This window comes from Pezoporus occidentalis, unplaced genomic scaffold (genome assembly GCF_034315485.1).
Source record: "Pezoporus occidentalis ecotype Australia unplaced genomic scaffold, CSIRO_AGI_Poc_V1 ctg3, whole genome shotgun sequence".
In the NCBI taxonomy this organism is placed as follows: domain Eukaryota; kingdom Metazoa; phylum Chordata; class Aves; order Psittaciformes; family Psittacidae; genus Pezoporus; species Pezoporus occidentalis.
Window position 1 is genome coordinate 10,562,388 of NW_026914940.1, and position 16,590 is coordinate 10,578,977.

Sequence of the window (16,590 nt, forward strand, 5' to 3'; positions counted from 1 at the left end):
TGTGCTTCATGTCCACAGCAAAAACATTTCAGTCATTTGTCAGGGATGCCATAGACAAATGACCTCCTCATAATTGAAAGAGGAAAAGAATTACATTGCTCTCTAGTGGTCAGTGTTCCCTTCTGAGATGAGCAGTGGATTCAAACTGGAAGAGTCACAAGGTAGATGAGGAGCAGTTGGCCCTCATATCCTCACGGTCCTCTGGGTGCAGGAGTGCTGTCAAGGGGATATGCTCTTCTTTGCTTAGCAAAGGAAACTGGTGAAATTGTGCAGAGGTCTTGTCCCTCAAATTCCCAAGCTGAGTGCCATGGGAGGCAACTGGTGATTCAGGGGGTGGGAAGAGTTAATGCCTGATTTCAAAAGACTTGCTAGAATGACATCTTCATTTTGGAGCTTTTAAAGGATGTTAATAAAGCTTTCCTGCTCCTGAAAGATGAGTTGCAAGGAGACATCAGGAGACAGCTGTATTCATGCTGTGTAAACATCTGACTTCAGAGCCTCATCTGAATGATTCACCTAAGCTTGTTTCCTGCTCTGAGTGACACCCCAGACAGCTTGCGTGTTTCCACTGACTGTAGGACTATATAGGTTTTATAGCATAAAACCAGGTCTGCACATCCTTTGCAGAGGGTGTTGGAGCAATGCAGTTTTACACACACTTTTGCCAGAGGTTTAAAATATGCAAACGTTATCCTGATAATTGTTGGATTGAGTAACACAGGTACAAATGAGGTTCATTTTTGCCCCATGTTTTGGGTGCTCTTTTTGCTCTGGTCCAAGATGTGGTGCTCTGAGGTCCACATAAATTATCAAAATTCACTATAATTAAAGCCACTTTATCAGTGGGGTCCCGTTGCTTTCTAAGTGTGTGCCTTCTCACCGCGTAGGTGAATGCATTTAGCAAGGGTTTACTGTGTTATGTGCATGATCATATGGTGGAGCAGCTGAATGTTTACAGCAGTTCTCTAGAGCTGAACTAATGAGTATGTGATTTAGTTAGCAACTAATATGTTCTGCATTTGGTACACTCATGGTAGTGAGCCAGTATCTAGTTTGAACAACAGATTATTTTGCCTGTTGTAATTTCCAGGCAGCTCTCTAAATAAGGGGTCTGAGCAATAACACAGGTCTTGGTTTCATAAGGAATTTAAAAGAACAATCCCAGAGAAGATTAGAATGTGTAATTGCTGCATCTAATAGGAAAAAGAATACAGGGAAGAGCCTGAAATGTACAGAAAAGTCTTCAAGCAGAAGGGCCCAGTTTGTCTTCTAAGGATGACAGAAGAGAAGGTACAGGACCTTCACGGAGTTATCCAGGACTCTTCTGTAACTTATTTCTGGCAAATGCTACTTTTGAGAGAGGAAGCATGTGACTGCAAGTTTGGAGTCCTTTTCTGTTAAAGCTGTTTACTTCCACAGCAGTTTCATGGCCACAATACACCAGTCATCCTGACCTGTAGGATCAGACACTGGGTGTTTTGCTGACAGTTTGGTACCCAGGTAGATTTGGCAGTGGCTGTGCCTGTGTTGCACTGCATGTGATTCATCACAGAGCTCTGCTTGTGGGTGTCTCTGCAGTTTTATCTGACCTCTGTCTAACTCTGTACACAGAAGATTTGTGTGTCTCCAGTCTGTAATGTCACTAAACTCATATGATTCTCTTTGCTTCTATCACCGCTTTCTTTCCTGCGGCTCTGGCTGTGTTTCAGTGCAGGGGAGCTGATGACTTTACCTTGCTCTGGAGTATTGAAGAAGTACATATGGTAATAAGGCAAAGGTTTTATAACCCTGACCTTGAGTCGTCTGCGTTGTGTACTACACACATCAAGAGACCTTTTTCTTCCTCTTGCTCACAGCTGTAAATCCTCTATGTAGAAAGGTTATTGTCCATAAAAATTGATTTTGGGTAGCTGCTTGTAACTCACCCATCATTTTCCAATATTAACTTCCTAGTGTTCAGTAACAGTGTCATGGATATGTACCTAGATACTCAATTTGCATGTGATGGTGTTTCTGGGAGATTTGGGCCAGATTTACACAACTGAGGTGCTTTAAAATATTTAGGGGTGCACAAAAACATCTTGCAACTGTGACATTGTTGGCTCACTAGCACTAAAGCTGAGCAGTAGCTCTTCATTCCTAGAGAAGTAAACTTTTTGGCACTATGCAGAATAAGCAGTTGGTGCAGAATAAGGTACTTAACCATCACGGAAGGTTTTGGTATTAATGAGTTGGCTCAATTAGGAGAGTGAAGCTTTTTGATTGCAAAACATCGGAAGTTTTTTCGTTGTTTTCTTTTTTTATTTCCACAGACAAATACTGGACATTAATGTGTGCTTGTGATGCTGATAAGTGGTTTTTGTTGTGGACTTTGGAACGAAGAAAACTGGTTTAGCAGTTGCTTCTGTAGAGTACTTGAATCCAGTGATCCACTGACCAGTAACACGTCCTTAATACCATCTCATATAGGAGATCCATGCACTCATTTAGTGACCCTGCAAAGTGGTCATTAGGACCTTGCTAATGACAAATAAAGTAGATAGTTTTACTTCCTAAAAGTAGGAAGGAAAAGGGACTATTACCTGCAGTTAGTGATTAATGCTTTCCCTGTTAGCAAGATGTTCATTTTCAGCAAGGATGGTGTGAAGGGTTCCTACAGTGAACACTTTGAGAAAACCCCCATGTGAAATGCTGGTTTTGGCTTGTTGAGCCTTTTTGAATTGATCTGGATTTATATTCTGGGCAAGAGAGGAAAAAACTGGCATGAAATTCCTGATTTAGTCGAGGAAGAACCCACATACTAATTTGAAAGAAGGGAAAATGCTGTTTGAGACTTGCATTGCAAAAGCGCAATCCAGCAGCATTGCTGGCTGAAAATGAAGTTTCCACTATGGAGATCCACAGTTTTGACAAAATGTACTCTTGATTGTTTCCTCCATACAGGACGGGGTGACATTCAGCCCCAGTTGGACAGTGCTTTACAAGATGTCAATGATAAGTACCTGCTGCTTGAAGAAACCGAGAAGCAAGCTGTCAGAAAAGCTCTGATCGAGGAGCGCGGTCGATTCTGTGCTTTCATCTCCATGCTGCGCCCTGTGATAGTAAGAGCTCTCCATTTTAAGTCAGTATGATTCACAAATTAGATAAATGGCCAAAAGTCTCTAAAAAGAGTATCTCTTTACATCTTATGAGGACATTTTTAGAGCCAAAATTCAACCTGCATCTCTGCCTAGAAAGTGGCAAGAGTCAGGACCTTTCTTTTAGGCATTTAGAGTAATTCAGGGATGGAAGACATTGAATTCTTTCAGGATGACTAATGGGGGAGCAGCGGGCGCAAAGACTTAAGTGGACTTGAGTTCCTTACGCATACCAACCTGAGACATTGCTAATGCACTTTTTCCACTGCTTTTTTCCGTAACATCCCACTTAAATATAAATCTTCCTTACCCCTACTCCAGTCCTAGGACTGATAAATGTTTCAAGACCTCCCCTGTGTATGTAAGATGACATTAGCTGACAGATTGCAGGCTGCTTCCTTGCAGTTTTCTGGTAGCTCTTTTCCTCCTACATGTCAGCTTTTTCAGTTCATTGAAAAGGTTTGGGTATATTGTCATCATCTGAGGTTGTCTGAAGCCCAGTGATGAATTGTTTGTGGCTTTGTGCAAGCATGATGCATTCTGAAAGGTCTCCAGCATACCGGGAAAATGTTCCCAATGCCTGTTTACAAAGAGCACCAATCTCAACAGAAAACCATGCTTAGAGAAGTAGGGAGGTGATGGCTGAGCGGGAGGATGTGAATTCCAGACTCTGAGGACCTGGATGAAATCACCATGGTAGCTAAGGTATTACCATGGTAATTTACAGTGCAGGAATAATCTGAGTTAGCTGTTGATGTACCTTGAGCCAGTATGAATCATAGATGTATTAATGCTCTGTACCTGTGTAGTTCCTTTATCTCAAAGTTTCCAAAAACTAGCAAATGAGTTTAGTCCCTGTTTATGTTCAAGGTTAAAATCCTTAGGGCATATTAGTGAGTGCACATGGAAGAGTTAAATCTTCCAAAGGCAGCAGAAATGACATTCTCTTTTCTGAAGATGTCATAAAAAGAAGACTGAGATTTATTTATCTCATTGATGAGAGAAATGATTTCTGGGCCTCAGAACTGACAGCAATCTCAAAGTAGTTATTAAACTCTTAATATTTTCAGTCATCTTTCATAAGAAACAATTACTTAATGGGCAAAGAAAAAAGCTCTGGTGCGCATTCCTACAGTCATCAGCAAAAAGAAGAAGGTCCTGTATTGTATTATGGGTGTGATGTTTAAAAGCAAGTCTGTGATTAGCCTTGCTCTTATGTCTTTCAAGGAAGAAGAAATATCAATGCTGGGAGAAATAACCCATTTGCAAACCATATCAGATGACCTGAAAAGTCTCACCATGGATCCACACAAGTTGCCATCTTCAAGTGAACAGGTTAGTCCTGGTTTTCTGAAAACATTTTTATCTGTACCAGTTTTCTGTCTGTGTTATGAGGAATATTGACTACTCGCACTTAGTGCCTTAACGTTATGTTTTGTAGATGCTTCAGTGCAGCAAGGTCATTTTTAACAACAGCTTTAAACAAAATAGGTTTTGAAATGCTGACTGAGTGCTCCTGAAGTATTTGGTGAGACCACTGTGAAGTGGTAGCAGAGACACTTTGACGTATATGAAGATACCCAGTTTCTGCTGAGAGTAAATGAGGAAGGAGTGTCATCTCCTCACCTTACATTTCAGCATCCTTGTCTTTACATGGTTGTAAGATTGCTGGGATTAGATAGCTTGAAGGCGTGTGAAGGAGGGAAACTCTGCTGTGGTTGAATATTGGATCTTTGATTAATTTTTTAAAATGCAACAGTTTTTAAACCCTAAGGCTGTTATGTTTTGTAACAAAACAAAAGAGCATGCATAAAATAAATCTCCAGTTTACTCTTCAAAGACATTTCCACTCAAATCTGAGCTTTCCATCTCTGATAGCAGCCCTAGTGTTGAAGTATGGTAGCTCCTGAAAGGCTAAGGATGAAGCTGACTCACCTGAGTAACATACACACTGTAATTCTGGAAGAACAGAGGCTGGGTCAGTTGGCACTGAAAGGTTGTTGTGGTGATGAATGTTGTATGACAAGCAGATGCTTTCTGTCAAGGGGGGGTGCGAAATTCCACGTCCTTGATGCTATTGATTATCTTTCATCAGGTAATTTTAGATTTGAAAGGTTCTGATTACAGCTGGTCTTATCAGACTCCTCCATCTTCTCCCAGTACTACGATGTCCAGAAAATCTAGTGTTTGCAGGTAAGTAGACTGGTAATATTTAATGTTAACCTGTTTGGGGACAAAGAGAGGCAAGTTCAGACTGTGATACGGATTTATATGCATACGTAAATCTTAAATATTGTCTCTTAATGAAATCAACCCCTCATGGTCTTTATCCATTTAAGTGTGTGACTGGGAGTATTAAAAAAGGTGGGCATGACTGAACAACTTTTGAACTCAAGGCAACTTGAAGATGCTTTTGATTCAGTTCTATTGAATCCATTTCAGATCAAAGAGCAGACTGTACTGATCTAAGCTCTGAAATTGTTCATTCAGAATTTCCTTTTCTGTTTTTCATTTGATAACCTTTTAGATTATTCTAAGTAGCTGTTACTGGTCAGTTAGACTGTTTGAAAAGGGAAAAACATCCTTGGCAATTGCCCTAACAGTCTGGTAGATGGAAATGCTTTTTTGATACAAGTTTTTTTGACTGTTTAATGCTGTCTAATGCTGTCCTGGAATATGTTGAAACACTGGATTCTGTCTATGCTTTCTCTGTAAAAAACTGTTTTCTCTCATAAAACAGTTTATTAGCATGTTGCCCCCATACCCTGCTGTCTACATTTACTCTTTCCTTTTACTGAAAAGGAAGATACCCTATTGTGTATTCTGCTCAACACCTTTCTAGCTGCTCTCAAATGATTACCTTTTAGTTTGCTTTATAAATAATGTACTGCGGGTTCCCTGTGTATGAGCAAAGTTACCTATAGCATGTCAGAGCAAGTGAACATGACTTCTCCTATGTACCTACTTGTCTCTGCATGCAAATATATATAAAAAAAACTTCAGTACTTTTATATATATATGTGAAAACATGCATATTTAGAGCAATGAGCACAGGCTTAAAGATGCAATATCCTGAAGCTGTAAAAGAAAATGGCAAAAAGAAAAAGCAAACCCAAAACTCCATCATCTGTTCCTAATCAACCTCATCTTCTTGCGTGGTAAAACCTGTATGACAACAGACTGTTGTGTATGGGTAGAATAAGGCAGATCTCCTCTTCCCCTGCTCCAAGCTGAGTTGGACGTCTTCTGTGTACATGGCATTTGTGAACAGGAGGTGCAGTCCTCACCCATGTATCCTTCAGAGCCATCCCTTCAGCTAGTCAGTGGGCTCCTGTCAGCAAAAGTAGGAAGCTGCCTTCAGATTGATGCATCCTGCTAGTCCTGCTCAGCCACCCCAGCAGGAAGCTTCAGAGGCTCCCACGTTGCCGGCATGTCGTGGCTGTCATTCATGGATATTAGAGATTAAAAATCAATCTCTTTGTTTGAAAACTCAAGTATTTTTATCGATATTCATTGGAGTTTTAATTCTCTGACTATCTCACTAATTTAAACTACATACCCAGAAGTCTTGACTTCACTCAAGTGTCCCGTCCCATGGTTTTTATCTGGTAGGAAGCCTTTATGTGAGCATAACTTACTCCAGGTACTCTGAAGCATGAGGTTTTGATGCTGCTTTCAAAAGTCTCACAGGTTGGCTTGGTGACTGACTAGACTAACTAGGCTAGTCTGACTGCAGTGGCATGCCTAGAGGCAGACTTCTGGATGAACTGTGATGCCTTTGGACCCCTTGCTAGAGATCCCATTGAAAAGTTGGGCCATGGTGCAAGAGCAACAAGGTGTAAGCTGGGAATAGGAGAGAGCCATCAGCAGAGGGTTTTGTGCAAGTGCTGAGCAAATGCTAGAGGGCATATAGTGATCCATCCCTTCATCCCTAACCTGACTTTGAACTCTTGAGTGGTTACAGAATTCAATTTGAATAAAATTGAAGGTAAAATGCCATTTTCTCTCTAGTCCCAAGGGATACTGCAGCTGCTTATGGTTCTTTACTGATATATATGTGCATATATATATATTTAAATTTAATTTGTCAACATTTTTTCTTTTCCGGTTTATGCTGCCTGTTGCTAGAGACATGTGGAATGTTAATTGTACTGTATATGGGTCTCTCCCCACCCCGCCCTTGTGTCTTTTCCTCTCCCCTTTCCTTTCTTTGTTCCTTTTGTCTCTCACAGCAGTCTGAACAGCGTTAACAGTAGTGATTCCCGGTCCAGTGGCTCGCACTCGCACTCACCTAGTTCACACTATCGCTATCGCAGCTCCAATCTGCCTCAGCAGGCACCCATGAGGCTGTCCAGTGTGTCCTCCCATGATTCTGGATTCATGTCCCAGGATGCTTTCCAGTCCAAATCGCCATCCCCCATGCCACCAGAAGCACCTAACCAGGTACGTGCAAGCATGAGAACAAAAACCTGAGCGTGAGCTGGCCTCTCTAACTTGGCTCACCTTTCACAGAAGGATCTGATGTGGTTTTGGGGTACCTTGGAGTCAGGTGAAACAATGAGGGTAAGGTTGGTCTCATTACACTTCATCCATCTAAAAGTTGGGCCTCTAGCTGGAGTGATTTATGCTGCTTTTGCAGCATCCCTGAAGAAAGGGATAAGTTGCTCTCAAGGAATTTGGCTTTCATTCTGGCTCTGCAGGGAGCCTAGATGCCTAACTTTCAGATACAGACAGATGAGAAAGAGCAAGAAGTCCCACCTTACACGAGGGAATAATATTCACTTGACCCACTGAGGTTACCAGTTAATACCCTGCACAGATTGCAGGTTGTTGATACCTGATGGCTGTTTGCTGTTTAATGACAAATATCAGTGCCAGAACAGCCTTCTGACAGCCTTAGTATTGATACTAGTGGCTTCGGCATCAGACAGACTACTTTTACCCTCCCCTGCAAAGAGCCTGGAATAATCAGAATGCCATTAATGGTATCATATGAAATTGGTTTTGCAGCTTTTTATTACATCCCTTTCTGTGGATGGGGCTGCTCTTTTTGATTCTCAACCGAGCACCTTGCGGAAATAAGGTTTCTGCATGAGTGTTAGAGGTATTTTTAATTCTTTATGGAACTCATCAGAAGTGTTTGCACAGTCATATATGATAAGATCCTGAACACAGATGAACTAAAAGGATTTCACTACAAATATAAGCAAAACTTTTCCAAAGCATTTTTTTGCCTGCAGGAGGAAGTTCCTGCTCTATTTATTCATGGCATCATTCCTATACAAACTAGGTGGCCACCTGCAGGCAGAGGCTCAATGTGCCTCCATGGCACATATCCTCCAGCACAGGAATTCTCTTTTCTATTTTTTTTTTTTTTTTTTAATCAAATCACACTCCAACTGCAGTATTTTTTAAATAAGGCTGAGCTGCCATCTCACATTAAAAATCCCATCATAAATCGCAGTTGCAAAACTGAGGTAAAGTTAATATCCTGTTGTTGAGTACCACTCAGTACACCCTGAGGTCACTGGAGAAGATTGTCCTTTAGTTTAATAAATGTAGTTTGCTCCTTTTCCTGTGCAGGGGAGTTGATGGTTTTAATCCTTCCAGTCAGCAAGGAGCCAACAGTTTCAGTGTCAGTGGTTACCAAGTGTAACCTGTACACTGAAGCTGCTCTGCACCGCCTTCAACAGCACATAGACCCTTACTTTTGCAGAACGTTTAGTAAGTGACATTTAGTGACATTTTTAGGGTATCATCCAAAACACCACAGATTCACTTAAGCATGGAACATGTTCTCAATGGAAGCTCAACAATTTAATATATTTACCTCTTTCATTTTAATAGAAATGCTTTCTTTTCAAATTAATGCCTCTTTTGCACTGTCCCCAGTCTGGACATCACCATTTTTTATAGATGACATCCTGAAGAACTTTGTGCACACTACTAAAACAAATGTTTTGTTTAGATTGGCTATGGCTAACCTAAGTGAAATGCAAAAAAGTAAATGAGCAATAATAAAGTAAACTGCAATAGTAACAAGGTAAGGAAGTTGGCTTTTAAGACACATCCATCCGTTATACATGCTAGCATCATCTCTGGTTTTCATAGTACCCACTGCACCTGCATAAAAGGGCGGTGATCTCCATGATGATGCAGTGTTTGCAGATGAGGATGTAACTTTGCAATTGCCCTAAGCATGGAAAAAACCCAATACCTCTCTCTTTGCAAGTTCCCCTGTTAAACAGGAGAGGGAACTTAGGCTGGTGTCAGTTGGCAGAACATTCTGTAAGTTGGTGGGAACTATGCTGATTGGCGCCAGCTAAGTTCATATGCTTTCACTTCACTTTAGAAACCATCCATAAAGTTGCAAACTGATCCAAGCATCACTTGAGCTATTAATGAGCTGTAGGAGGCTGCAGCAGTATGGCGTTGACTTGACAAGTGTAGTGTGTTGGTATAACAAAGAGGTATGTGCTCTGTATGTCTCTAGGTCTGTTTACCTTTGCGCAGAGGAAAAGGTAACAGATCATTGCCTGGCCGCTTCATCTTTGCTTAAGTGTCTTGCTTTGTATGTTCAGCACTAAGTAAATTGTGTGTGTTGTGCTGACAGATAATTGTGATTGTGAGCTTACCGAGAAGCTGTTCAATTTACAGCGTTATTCCATGTTGTGTGTCTCTAACCAACTGACAGATCTTCCTTGTGGTACTGTGCTTTTGAGGCTCGGTGCTGGGTGGGGAGGAGCAGCAATCTCAGCCACTGTGTTAAAAACACTGATGTCATTGTTTCTAGTAGTGACACTGGGAAAGCAGAAAAGCAAGCTCTGTAATCAACAAAGGAAATTAAAAGCTGTGTTATCTTGCGCAGGTGGACACTTTGCTGATGTTTGCTAGCTACGTGCTGTGGCATCTCCTGAGGCAACAAAGCTGATTTTCTTTTAATAATGGATTTAAATTAAAAAGTAAAGAGGGCTACATAAAATTCCTATATTATGGGAATGAGAATATAGGAATTATGTGAAGCCTTTTATGCTCTCACCTACATTTTAGACAAGTGTCACTGGAAATTAATCACAGATTGGGGCAAGGGGTGTCTCAAACAAGTAATAATTTATGTATTATATAAAAGAATGATAAAATAGAGATTTAAACAAGATAAAGATTATACTAGAGGAGAGAAGATTGGCGAAATGAAGACTGCTTTTCAACTCATAGCTGCTAAGCAGTAGGTCTTCACAGTTACCACACTCTGCATAGAAGATAGGGAAAAAGCAGTTTCAAAACCAGATTCTGCCCTTACACTGTTTGGAACAATTGCTTTTCTTCAGTGTAGCTGTTAACATTACTGGGAGTAAAAGTGTTGGCCTGTAACAGACAGCTGTACATGTGAAAAGGTCACTGTAAAGTGCTTTATTCTTAATTAAGCAAGTACATTTGGGTATAGTGGAACAGCTGGAAAAGCATCACAGGTCTCTTCCAAATGCCAGATGTGAGGTCAGCCATGGCCAGCATTGCCCAAGGCATGTACTGGCACCAGAGACCCGCTGCTGGGAGCACAGAGTAGCTCTCTGGTTGAACACTGAACATGGCTGGTGCTGCTAAACCCACACATTGCCCTATGTAGGAGACAAACTGAGGTCTAGGAGTGTCTGTGATGAAGTAATGTGGTAGTAGCACAGTTATATTTGAGGATAATAATACAAGGATCAGTGGACTTGGAGTGCAGACACACTGGGGGAAGTAATTGTACAGCTGGATTTTAGAGGCTGCTTATGACTTCATGGGGATGAAGGCAAGGGGAGAGAAAGAAGCAGATGAAGAGAGCAAACCTGTTGATGTGCTGTTGAACAGCAGAGGACTGAGTCTTTATTGTTAGAATATTCTGGAAATTGCTTTCTCTAAACAGTGAAGTAGAAGGAAGCTAAATGTGAACTTGCTTCTGCCTGTACAGATTAGCAAGCTGGAAAGATGCTGCTTTTGAGAAAAACCCATTGCTTTTCAGTAGCTTGAGGTTAGAATAGGGAAAATATGTTGTTACAGCTGTTTTCCATGTAAATTAATAACTGCTCCCAAATCAGACCTTAAAAACAAAACCAAAACCAAACCCTGAAATGAATCTGTAAATAATCCCTGCTATTTGTTTCTCCTAAACCTCCTTTTTTAAATTCAGTTTCCCAGCAGTTTGTCCCTGACTAGAAAAGAGACATGTTCCTGGAAGTGAAATAAATTGAGGTGGTGACTTTGAGTCACTACCCAAAGGTTTTTAAAAGGTAACTGAGATGTCTTCCACTGACCGTAGAGAGACATTGGACTAAGCTCTTCATTAAGATTTGGTCTCTTGGGAGAGCCCAGGAAGCTCTGTTCAGTAGCTGAGGAAGGGAAGGGGTTAAGTAATACTGTATTTGAATGGAAAACATAGCAAGCAAAGGATGCAAGTAATCCAAGATAACAGCAGTCCTTATATAGGTTAGTAGGACAACAGATGGAAAATATAATCATACATTCCAGTAGCCCAAAATACAGCTTTTTTTTCCTGTCCTTACTGGAATTCATACGTACCACATCAAGCAGTGGGACAGTACCCAAGAACAGGCCTTGGCACAATGTCTGAGAGACAGATGTCAAGCTACACATGTACAATATGCACTTGAGGAACTGATTATTACTGGGCAGAGCACAGTTTTGGCTTTCTGCTGATGCTGTTAACTTCAAGCTTTCCTCAGAAGAGCTGGTTTGAGTGCAGAGCAGAACCACCATTACCACAGCTGTGGGGACAAAAACTTATCTCCCAGAGTTAAAACAGCTAAAAAGGAAGAAATAATTTTAAAAATTATTCAAACAAAACCATCATTTTAAAAAGGAATTGACAAAAATAAGTTGCAAACATCCAGTAGTCAAAGTTCTCACTCTATGGGACGTGGAGTAGAAGCTGCTCTGGCTGGTGTTTGCCTGTGAGTGTCTCCAGGAGTCCCTGTGCCAGTGCACCTAGAACAGGCACTTAAACGTTTAGAGGCCTTTTGCCCAAGCAGTGACTGTGTGGTGTCTGTTTTCAGCCCCTCATGTACTTTCTGCTAAGAAACAAAGGGTGGTCTGTGCTTCCCACACCCGGTTCCAACCATTCCAAACTGTTTCTGCCGTCTGATCCAGGCAGACTTTGACCTGCTGTCACTCATGTTTTCTTAACACCTTTCCTTCAGGAGTTCAGCATTCTCTGCCTCCTTCTCCATCGTTTCTCACTGTTGTAATCCTTTTTTAGGAAGACCTTCCTTGTGCCATCCAAGTTTCTCAAGACAAGGAGACCCTGTTTCCCTACCCCCACTTCTTGTACTTCCTTCAGCTATCCAGGTGTTCTCTCCATGGCATCTTGATTCACCTTGGTCTAGCTTTGCCTGCTGAAAATGGCCAAGCTGAGTTCATGGGAGAGTCCTGTCTTCCATCTTTTTTTTTCACCTTGGAGTCATTTTATTGCAAAAATAAGTTCACCACTTCCAGGCCTTTTTCCCCAGACACCAAATAAATGGAGCAATTCTTTGCATCTTCAGAATGTGCATTTTTGGCCTTTTCCCATCTGTTTGCTACATGCAGGTTTATTGCTAATAAATCTCATTTATAGCCCATTTCTACCATTACTTGACATATTCTCATGAAGTTTCTAGCCTGTAAACAGGAATAGTCTATCAGATGTAAACTCCAAATTCTCACTTGTCATCACTGAGGCATCTGCAGAACACAAGGTGACATGATGCCATGTGTGGAACTCGGACCCTTCTCTCTGTGCCCTGCTACTTGCAGAGTGTGCAGATCCAGGAGGGCCTCTCAGGCCATAAATAGGAGGTTTCAGAAAGCATTTTCTGTAATTACATTTTTCTCTCCTTTTCCTTTTTCCATGGCCCAAGTGTAACACTAGTGTGAGTGTTCTCATGGGGCTTCTCAAACAGTTTCTTTTGCTGAGCTACCTGGAATGTCAGGCAGAACTCTGGAGTTTCAGTGCAAAAGCTAATTTTCTATAATGTATTTTTCTCTAAGGATAGAAGAAATAGGCTCATTTCCATTTAGGGTACAGTAATTGTGTCCGATGGCAGTGTCAGCTGCAGCTCATGTTTATCAGTATTCTTATTTTTAGAGGTTTTCTCCTGTAAAAGGAGTTGCATTAAATCAAGAATGAGACAAGTTCCACAAAACATCATTGGGTGCCCCACTGCATGCTTGTCACTTCTCTCCTTAACAGCTCTGTGTCATTTGATTTAGTTTCTTCTGATCTTCTGATGCACCTCAGCTCTTCCTGCACTTGGAATACAAGCCTTGTTAGCTGAGCTTACTTGTACCCTAAACACATTTGACAGGTCACCTGCAGATCCGAGCTCACATCAGTGTAAGATGGGATACGTGTTATTTCTATAAAATAATCCATCATGTTGTATCTTTTTAGCAGCCTTTGCAAAGTTTCACTTAAGCCCACAGTTTGCTAATAATCTTAAGATGCTGGTACTGTATTGCCTTCTCAACAGCCCCGGGAGTCTTCACCAGAATCCTTATGGTGAGGATGTTCTGCCTTGGGATACCTACAGCTCTTTTTACCTAGGCAATTAGCTATACACTCCTGATGCATGGCTTTCGGTGAGCAGGGAGACAGCTTCTGAGTGTTAGCAGTAATTGCTTCTCTACAGTGCCTCTTATCCAGCTCTCTATTGCAGACTCATCCCAACATCTCATGTAAGGTTAACTGATGGAATTTTATTTCAGATGAGGTTTCCCTTCCTCTTCAAGTGCTGTTCCTTGAGAACTGAGGCTTTGCAACAGAAACCTGATACAAGAGCACATTCTCTCTGCTGTCCTAAAATAAAATGCCAGGGATATGTTTAGACAGACTTGCTTCACAGGTCTTGGACTTCCAAAGGATCAATTAGCCTTGCTAGTGTTGAATTTCCTGGCAGTGAATAGAGCTCTGTACTGCCCTGACAACTTTGCCAATATACTTGACCATTTTGAGCACTTGGTGGGACCTGCACGCACACCCCAACTGAGGGGCTGCCACTTCCAAGGGGGAGATGTGTAAGAGCATTGTAGTTGGTAAAATGGTCCATGTGGCTATTTGCCTCGGCCTGCCTGTAGGTGAATTAGATGCTGTTATAGAGGTCTTACAGCAGCAAATGTACCTAAAGGCATGCACTGAAAACTGGAAGAGAAATTCCTAGCTAGGAGCTAGATGTTTGAGGTGTTTGATGGACACTGTCCTGCATTTCCCTTCCCTCTCCATCCAAGCCCTTGCTCTCACTGCTGTTAAGAGAAAGCAGGTGGCAAGCACATGCCAACACTTAGGTGCTCAGCAGAGTACCTGTAACCTTCATATTGGCTGCTGGGCAGACAAGTTTGAGTCAATGTGCTTTTGGTGTATGCATACTACCCACAGAGGGACATGCATACAGATAACACACTATGGAAACCTCCAGTTTGGGTAAGTATCACTTCTTTCTCTGTTCCATAATATTTGAACTCAGATGAGTTTTTCACAAGCACTTTTGCAGATCAGAATATCCGAGAACTTGTGAATGTAAGTGCCGTTTGCTGCTCCATGTTGGAAATCTGAACTTTGTGTCTTTGAGGTACTGATGATCTGCTTTTCTGTATAAATCGGTTGTCTCAGTATATCGCATGGTTGGACCGTAGGTGCCTTCAGCTCCCTCAGCTTCTTGCTCTGAGACAGCTAACACAATCGAAACGCTGAAATTGCAATGGGGAGTTGAGATCACTGCCTCAATTCCCTCATTCTCAAGCAGCTTGGCAAGTTCTCGCATTAAGCAAATGGCTTGTTTTGTTTCTCATAGATTTCCTGAACATTAGCAATGGTTTTGAGCAGTTTCTAATTGATTTCAAAAGCCTAACCCTTTGCTTCTCTCATCCTTCCCTCTCTCCTGTGTGTCTCTGTGTATGTGCTTTTTGTCTTTTTGGTTTTGTTTGTGTTGGTTTTTTTCCTTTTTGGTGGCTTGTGTCTCCCTCCCCTGCGTTGCGGTGCTGTTTTACGCTGCAGAATTCGTCCAGCTCTGCCTCTTCAGAAGCCTCTGAAACCTGCCAGTCAGTGAGCGAGTGCAGTTCCCCCACCTCAGTCAGCTCAGGCTCCACCATGGGGGCTTGGGCCTCCACAGATAAGGTGAAAAACTTCATCTCAAAGACATACAAACCTACCAGGTCGTTATCCAAACCCAGCAATGTGTGGACAAATAAAGTGCATGGGGAGCAGCCAGGATTCCTCTCTGTGAAGATGAGAATAGGAACTGTTGCACACTCCCACAGACATGAAATCTGATTGAATAAACCACAGTGGCACTTGCCTTTAAATCAGCTGCTGGGGGGAAGCTACAAATTGGGCATTTTACAGAGGTAATTTTCTAAGAAAAGCTTATTTCTTCACCTTTTCTACTCAAAGAGACTGTGGAACTCTGCCCAAACCCAGCTGGCTGCCTAACAAAGGGCATCCTGCCCAGGTTTTACTGGTTTTGGCTTCTCCCCTCACTCCCATTAGGTAGCATTTGAGCCATTGAGGTTTGGTTTTGACCAAAACAAAAATGAAAACAAAAGAATAGGTTGGAATAAATTCCGTGGGATACACTTTGAATGAGGGGAGGAAGTGATAGCAGTCTCCATTCTCATCTGGAAAATCCTTGCTGTTGGTTTCCTCTATTTTCCTTCCATGTCATTACACAGCCAGCACATATCGTGTTTGAAGGCTCTATGCTTTTCCTCTCTGTCCAGCTACGTAGAACAAATGCCAGCAATGCAAATGCCTCCAGTATTGGGAATATTTTGTTTCAATGTCTGTGGTCTGCAGGGTACCTATATTGCAAAGGTTTTTTCTGTGTACTGCTTTCATGGACAGAAGGCAAAGCTGCTCAGCCTGGAGACAGTGCCTGCAAGATTGATGTCTGAAATTTGTTACACCACATGACAATTTTCAAGCAATCTCACTTCTGTACCAAGCATTGTGTCGATTTCCTGTTGTTTATGTGCAGCAAAGCTAAGCTTTTCCTTTCTTTTGTTTTACGATGCAGAAGTTTCCTCCCTTGAGCCATCAGTCACAGTGTATTTTCATATTCATTCTGTTTATATTAAGTTCTCTGATTTTGTTTTTTTTGTATTTGTTTCGTTTCCAGTTGTCTAATGGGTTTTATCACTGTAGTTTATCAAGTGACCCATCCGTAGCTTCAGTTGGTGCAGGTCCTTTCCCTCATTTCCCGCCTGTCTCCCGCGCGTGGACTCGGGCTCCCTCAGCCCTCCTTCCAGACTACGCTCATTATTACACCATTGGGCCAGGCATGTTACCATCATCTAAGATCCCTAGCTGGAAGGTTTGTGTTCCTTTTGTTGTGGCAGTCCTCACCTCCTCATCCCAACAGTGTGCACACAGCAGTAGTTGCTCCCTTTCGATCCATGTAATTACTCGTTGATTTGCTCTGTT

At 41.8% G+C, this 16,590-nt stretch overlaps 1 protein-coding gene across 18 annotated transcripts in view; it reads left to right on the forward strand.

Annotated features, from left to right (window-relative positions):
- Positions 1–16,590, forward strand: part of MTSS1 (MTSS I-BAR domain containing 1) — a 126,407-nt gene that overhangs the window by 102,656 nt on the left and 7,161 nt on the right. For 3 of the 18 annotated variants that reach the window (XM_062627038.1, XM_062627029.1, XM_062627030.1), the window contains exons 8-13: positions 2,947–3,101; positions 4,365–4,472; positions 5,233–5,330; positions 7,370–7,580; positions 15,166–15,285; positions 16,286–16,480. In XM_062627038.1, coding sequence (XP_062483022.1) covers positions 2,947–3,101; positions 4,365–4,472; positions 5,233–5,330; positions 7,370–7,580; positions 15,166–15,285; positions 16,286–16,480 — 887 coding nt within the window. Of the gene's footprint in view, positions 1–2,943; positions 3,102–4,364; positions 4,473–5,232; positions 5,331–7,369; positions 7,581–15,165; positions 15,286–16,285; positions 16,481–16,590 lie in introns of all 18 variants that reach the window. The other 15 variants (XM_062627028.1, XM_062627032.1, XM_062627044.1 and 12 more) reach the window with 13 other exon arrangements.